At 33.2% G+C, this 7,753-nt stretch overlaps 1 protein-coding gene across 1 annotated transcript; it reads right to left on the minus strand.

The window, feature by feature from the left end:
• Positions 1-2,560: 2,560 nt before the first annotated feature.
• On the minus strand, positions 2,561-7,026 carry LOC114316587 (UPF0426 protein At1g28150, chloroplastic). The gene is made up of 3 exons (XM_028263270.2): positions 6,768-7,026; positions 6,489-6,638; positions 2,561-2,898 (listed from the first exon to the last, which is right to left on the minus strand). The coding sequence occupies exons 1-3, from the start codon at positions 6,804-6,806 to the stop codon at positions 2,716-2,718; spliced, it is 372 nt and encodes a 123-aa protein (XP_028119071.2). The 5' UTR covers positions 6,807-7,026; the 3' UTR covers positions 2,561-2,715.
• Positions 7,027-7,753: the final 727 nt, after the last annotated feature.

Genomic DNA, 7,753 nt, shown 5'->3' on the forward strand with positions numbered 1-7,753 from the left:
TTTTTTATCTTAGCTCATAAGAAGACTGAGAGAGTTTCTGTTTCTTGCTTGGTGTTTCCGGTGTTTTGCTGCTTTTACGCTTTGCCATTTCTAGACAATGATTAAAACATAAAGATGTCAACATTAAATCCTAGAGAAAATTGAACATGCCAGAGAAAATTGGACAAGCCAGAGAAAATTATAGATAAGGGAGAAAATTACAGATAAGAGAAAATCGGAGATGTCAGAGAAAATTTCAAATAAGGAAAAATTATTGAAAATTGGACATGCCAGAGAAGTTTGGACATTAAAAATTAAATGTCAGAGAAAATCAACAAAGCATCATAAACATGGGAGATAAATTTTCAATAATTGTTAAAATTACATATAGAAGTAAACATACTAGAGAAAATGAATGACAGAGAAAAGTAAACATGGCAAGCTAAAGAAAATTTCCATTCCACAATTAGCAAGATAAAATAAACAAAGTAATGTAAACATGACACTGAAAATTACACCACATTGAAACCAAGAATTGAACAAAATAAACATACCAGAGAAAAATACACATTTCGGAGAAAATTACACATTCTTGAGGAAATTTCCATTCCAGAGAAAATTTCAATTCATAATATTAAAATGCCAGAGAAATTTACATACACAACCAGAGAAAATTAACCATAATAGAGACACGCAAGGGAGGAAAGTGATGTGATGTGGTTAGAGAAAATTATAAATACAGAGAAACTTAGATAGAGACAAGAGAGTAATAGACGTTCCATAGACAAATATATACTCCAGAGAAATTCATAGACAAAATCACATAAATATGTTCAAGAATAAGATCAAAACACAGAGAAATAATTTTTTTTTCAAAATACACATGTTAGAGAAAAATTCAAATAAGAAACATTCATTCCAGTCCATAATATTAAAATGCCAGAGAAAATTAAACATGATAGAGACACACAAGGGAGGAAAGTGATGTGATGTGATTAGAGAAAATTATAAATACTAGAGAAACTTAGACAGAGACAAGAGAGTAATAGACATTCCAGAAAAAGATAGACATTCCAATTAAAAATACATATTATAGAGAAATTTACAGAGCAGAGAAATTTATAGATAAAATCACATAAACATGTTGAAAAATAAGATGAAAACACAGAAAATTACTTTTTTCAAAATAAACATGCCAGAGAAAATTGAAAGAAGAAACATACATCAAGCAAAAACCATAGAAATTCAAATACCAAAGAAATTCACAGATAAAATTACACAAACATGTTCAAGAATAAGTTCAAAACACACAGAAATAACTTTTTTCAAATTCAGGTAGCTTTTTATTACGAAATTGAAACTCTAATTTATGGAAAGTTAACATAAAATACAATTAACTGTGTTTCAAGAGAAAATCTGGTTGTATTGTATAAAAACTTACCGGAGTTAGGATGAAACTTGAATGACGAGCTGATATGGCTTGAGATGAAGATGCGACGTGACGAAGATGAACTGAGATGACAATGAACGATGAACAGTAAAAACGGAGTCAGAGAAATTTGTGAGAAAGGAATGGGAATGATTTTTGCTGAAGATAACGAAACTCTAATGTCGATGGTGAAGATGATATTGAAACCCTAGTTCTGCTGGTCTCTTGTTCGTGAAGATGCTGGATGCTTGGAATGGAACTCAGACGTCGGAATGAGTTTCGTTTCTGTGTTGATTTTGAGAAGGGTATTTTGGTCCACAAAATAATTAAAAACGCACGCCAAGTTGTTCAGGGACCTGATGCATCACCATTTTTTTTGGTGTCCTTTATCCTCTAAATTATTATTATTAGGAACCTTAAAAAAAATTTCCCAAAAAAATATCATAACTAGATGTGTATATTATACACCCTTTTCAAGAATGTATATATTAGAAGGAAAATGTTTGGTAGCTCAAATTTTTGTGGCTCAAATGGCTCAACTCTGTCAAAACGACGTCGTTTTACACTCAAAATTTGTCAAAACGACGTCGTTTTGACAGATTTGAGCCATTTGAGCCACAAAAATTTGAGCTACCTAGCATTGTCGTAGAAGGAATTTCGCTTTTGTTAAGGAACAAAGTTGTAATAAAAAGAACCAAAAAATATCAGGCATAAGAGCATCTCTAACCTTGCCAATTTTATCATCTAATTTAATTTTAAATTTGAGTAAAAAAATTAATTAAATATAAACTATTTTAATCTTTTTTATTAAATTTTTATTAAAATCTTTTAAAAAATTCCCGTTCTTATCCCAAATTTTATTTTTCATTAAATTTGATGGGAAAAAAAATTTAAATTCTTCATCCCCTTAAATTTTCATCAAATTCAAATTTATTATGAAAAAAAAGACACTTTCTTAATTTAATGAATATTTAATGATAGAATGCAAAAAAAAAATTTGAACACTTTTCTATCAAATTTAAATTCAATGAAAGAAAATGTAAAAGATTGGAGATACTCTAACGAACTAAAATGATGGTGGAACTGGAATTACTCAATACTATTTTTGTCATGCATTTTCCTTTTTCCTTTTTCCTTTTTCCAAGAATGACATTTAATAACCCTCACATCGAAAAACAGTTTTATTCATCATTTCAGGAGCCAATGATCACACGCAAACACACCATTGCATGTTTCTCAAATATTGACAACAAAGTTACATACATACTGAACCTATGAATCTCAAGAACCACCAATCATTCATTCATTCATTCGATCTCTATCTGTTGTGGGCTTTCTTCTTCTGGTTTGGCTCCAAATTCAGTATCAATTTCATCCTCTGTAATCCCAGAGGCTTCCACTGTCCTTCCAACCCATTCCTTAAGTGGATCTTCGTTCAAATCAAGCCTCAGAAGCCCAGCAAACATACCCCCCATGAAGGCCACAGGCTCCTAAAAAAGAGTAAGCATAATTTAAATTTGTAATAATAATAATAACGATAATCAAATGAAGATGTTAGAGTGTCTCTTACACCTTTTCTTTCATCAAATTTAAATTTGATAAAAAAAGAAAAGATTTTGTTGCTACAACATTCTCATCAAACCAATATCAAATCCAAGATATCTTAAAGTTTTCATCAAATTGAGGATGGTTATTCCTTTCATCAATTTACTGTTCATAGTCATTGAATATGCAGGGCATACACCATCACCAAACTACCGGCCGGTTGTCCCTCCGGTCAACCACCTCCTTGCAAAATTTATGGAAAAATTACACTGGTCGGTTGACCGGCTGGACATCCCCCCAGTTGTCCTCCCGGTCGAACTGTAGTTTGATGAAATTCTAAATTGTTTCGTTAGAACGTGCAATATCTGATGAAACTTTTACTCAAATTTAATGGGGAAAAAAAAAGATTATACGTCATAATACAAAGCAATAATCATTTAAAAAGTCAGAATGAAAGATGATGATCCAAAAATATTATTATCCCATAAAATTAATTTTTAGATATATTACTAAATAGGGGTGGCAAGAGCCAGACGGCCCAACCAACCCATTCCGGCCCAACTTGATTATTATTATATATTATATAAGGGTGGACAATAATGCCATGCCCAAATATTATCCTGCCACCCAAATATTATCCACATTGAGTTCACCAGAGCTAGCACAACCCTAAGTTTTCCTAGTTCTCTCATACATCATTAGAATAGACTCAAGAAAGAATAATACTTCATGAATAAGTTCAAATACCTCAAAATAATCTTCCGGTAAAATTGTGAAAAGAATTTCAATTCAAAGGTCATGCAGCGGTTTATAGTTCAGCAATAAATGAGTAAAGTATGCAAAATTTCTCTGTGAAACTGCATAAAGTACAATGGCCACGGGCAAGGTACCACAAACACTGACATGCGACACGAAACAAAAATGCCGACATGTGAATTTTCCGAAAATGCATTACAGGACATGTGAGGACACACAAAATATATAGTTTTATATATTTATTATATGTCATATATATTGATACATCACCCAAAGATAGTATAAAATGCAGCATAACATCAATTCCTATAATGTTAAATTGTTTTTCTTTATCATTGTATCCCAAGTTATAATTAGTTTCATGTCTGTCTAAGCGACGGACACTTACGTCCCCAAGTGTCCAAAATGCGTATGGTTTTCAAACCAAAAAAAAATAGAACAAGTTTGGACAAGTGTCCGAAAAGTGGTGTTGTTCGACACAGACACACCACCTCCTTGGAAATGTCCGTGCTTTTTAGACAATGGGATAGATTCCTCACTAGTAAAAGAAAATACAATTTTGGTAAATGCTACATCATTATCTATTGCAGTTAGAACTCGGAAGAAAATAAAAATTTACTTACCTTTGGGTAGTTAAGGGTTATATCGAAACATGATAGTGCTTGAAGGTGCAGTAAGAGTGAGAGTTCGTATTTATAGAAAATGAAGGAGAAGAGAAGACAAAAACTATTACAGTGAAATACATCTCTACATGTTAGTAAAATTTATTGTCTACCAGTTTTTAATGGGCAAGGAAGTAGGAAATAAAAACAGGTAGTTTATATATTTTAAGCATTGTTAATCCAACATCAAAAGGAAAGGTCAAATAAATAATTGTGACTTCACATGTAATGATCCAACACAAGCCTTCAATGGACAAAAGTGGTGATATACAGTAATGAAGATCCAATTTACAAATCAAGAAAGTTGTTTTGGTTCGGTTGTCATTAAGAAGAAGAGTGCACAGATGTCATTAAGAAAAAGTGTAGATATGATTAACAAGAAGACACCCAGGAACACAACTTTATGCAAAATATCAAATTGTATTCTCATACCAAAAGCCAGTCTTATTTATGGAAGCTCATCTATTTTCCTATCTTTTCAAGTTTTGACGAAATGAGCAACACATAGACATCAAATTCAGAAGAGCATTTACCACATTAGCAGCAAGCTTGGGCATCCATCAGTAGATTATTAGTAAATTAGAAGAAAACCAAAATATCAATTGACTGATAAAACTTATATAAACCAAGGCTTAAGTCCCATCAAATGGGGTCGGCCGCATGAATTCTTCTTCTCTACTCGACTTTATCCAAAGCTATTTCGTTAGTCAAATTAAAAAGATTCATATTTCTATTTAGTACACTAGTCCACATCAATATAGGTCTACCACTTCCCCTAACATTACCATCTACCGTCATTATATCGCATCTTTTCACTACTGCCTCTGTTCGTCTCTATTGTATATGACCAAACCATCTCAATCTATTCTCTCTCAACTTATCTTCTATCGGTATTACTCCTATTCATTCTCGAATATACTCATTCCTAACTATATTTTATCTAGTCTTGCCACACATCCACCTTAAAATCCTCATCTCAGTAACACTGATCTTATCTACATATTGTTTTTTAGTTGCCCAACATTCCGTCCTATACAACATCGCTGGTCTAATAGCCGTTCTATAGAACTTCTTTTTTAGTCTAATGAGTATTCGTTTATCGCACAGTACTCCAGACGCACTCCTCCACTTATGCCACCCTACCTTAATTCTGTGAACCGCATCCACTCTAATCTCCCTGGTCGTAGTGATAATCGATCCTAAATGATGAAAATGTTCATTCTTAGATAGTTATTGGTTCTCAATCTTTACATCTCCTCTGCTTCCATTGTGACTATTACTAAAATTACACTTTGTATACTCTATCTTAGTTCTGCTTATCCTAAATTATTTAGATTCAAGTGTTTTTTTTCCAAATCAATAACTTAGTGTTAACTCATTCTCTAGTCTCATCCACTAACACGATATCATCTACAAAAAGTATACACCATGGCACATCATCCTGAATATTGCGCGTCAACTCATCCATAACTAAAGTAAAAAGATAAGGACTTAAGATTGATCCTTGGTGCAACCTTATAGTAATTGAAAATTCACTTGTCTCTCCAACAGGCGATCTAATAGTAGCCACTGGCCACTGCAGCTTCATACATATCCCTAATCACATCAATGCAACCTTTTGTCATCCCTTTCTTCTCCAACACTCACCAGATGATATCTGGATAAAACCCATATATATATATATCAAGAAAAAGTATGAGATTGCATCCCTTGAAGGAGACAAACAAGTGAAACATTGGGGACATCAAACATGCAACAATGTGGGTTGCTATAATCCTATTACTATTGCAAGTTGCAACAAAGAGAGAGGACAACATGAGTGTCGGTTCACCCTTATCTAGAAAAGCTAGGTACCCTCCCAAAATAAGATTTTAATTGAAGTAACAGACTCAGTAACAAACACATAAAAATCAATTGGGTTTCCCAGGCAACAAAATAAAATAAAATCCCAGGATAGGTTTACTTTCCGGGCTTTCCTCAGCAACCAAACGGAATATTAAGATTCAAATTTACAATCACTACAAATTCAGTCCATGCTCAAAGAGTTAATTTTTTATTTTATTTGAAAAAAAAAGGACGAAAAAAAAGAGGAGATGGATGAGAAAGGGATTAATTACCTTAAGAGCTTCTTTGAGAATGGGTTCATCTTTGGGATTAAAGAAAAATGCTTCAACATTCCGAGTGGGACGCTGCTGCTTTGGAAATGATGAAACTGGCGATGATGATGACCACAGTTGTTGTCTCACACCAACAACCTTCAATTTCCACTGTTAAAAAAAAAATTATTAATTAATCAACAAGCATAACTAACAAAATTTGGGAAAGGAAAGAAGAAGAAGAATTGTTGAGGAAATAGTATGAACAACATCAAAGATTGGAGAGAGAATAGGGCTTACGAGTGCACAATTTGGGGTAGAAGAGAGAATGAAAGACATATCTCTCTATCTATCTATCTCTCTTAAATGTCAAAAACAATACGACGAGCGAGAGGCTCCTGCGGATGGAGAGAGATGCTCTGCTGAATTTGGTACTTTCTAGGCTCCACAAACAATTCAATTAAACATTGTGATTAGGTCCTCACTTTTAGGACATGTTTGGTTCAGGTTTTTCAGCTGCTTAATTTTTTAAATTTGTATTTTAAGAATGAAAATCATTAGAGCATCTCTCATTTTTCTCCCTCTAATTTTTTCTTTTTTCTTTTTCCCATCAAATATAAGTCATTTCATGATAATTAAAATTTGAAAAAATTATTGATAAATCCTATTTAGAAGTGTTTTAATCTAAGAAGTCCATGAAAGAGTTTTTTAACCCATTTAGTCCCATGTATGTATAGTTTTATTCTATAAAGTCTTTTTTCTTGATTTATACTATTTTCTTAGACACTTATGCCCTTATATTTAATTTTGATACCCTTATAAATATTTTTTGAACGGTTAGCAATTTTATGATGTGAACATTCATATTTTAAAATTCACATTGGTAGGAATGTAAAACACTTATTTTCATTGTTTTGGTTCATTTTTGGTGGAGACCTTATTTTCATTGTTAGAAAGCTTGTAGGAGGGTGGGAGGCCAGCAATTGTTCTGAAAAGCCAGCTTTATTTCTTCATCGCTCTCCGACGCCCGTTTTCCTCACTTGAAAGCCAATATTGACCACCCCGGGGCCACTTTATTGAACCCTAAACCCCATATTTGTGTTGTACACACCTGGGAGGCCATCAATATTTGGTGGCCGACCAGTAATTGTGCTTGACCCTTTTGAACCCCTCTAAAAAGTTGGCTTTTCTCTCTCCTGGTTCACATTTTCTGGGTTTTGACCACATAGTTGTGTTGTGCACACATGGGAAGCCACCTTTTTGAGGTGGCCGACCAGCAATTGTCA

Source organism: Camellia sinensis, chromosome 15 (assembly GCF_055761805.1).
Source record: "Camellia sinensis isolate YWXY chromosome 15, ASM5576180v1, whole genome shotgun sequence".
NCBI lineage: Eukaryota > Viridiplantae > Streptophyta > Magnoliopsida > Ericales > Theaceae > Camellia > Camellia sinensis.

Coding starts and splice junctions, on each gene's coding strand:
- LOC114316587 (XM_028263270.2), bottom strand. CDS start 6,806: ATGTCTTTCATTCTCTCTTCTACCCCAAATTGTGCACTC. Junction 6,639..6,767: donor CTACCCCAAATTGTGCACTC/GTAAGCCCTATT, acceptor TTTTTTTAACAG/TGGAAATTGAAGGTTGTTGG. Junction 2,899..6,488: donor TTCTCAAAGAAGCTCTTAAG/GTAATTAATCCC, acceptor ACTCTTTTTTAG/GAGCCTGTGGCCTTCATGGG.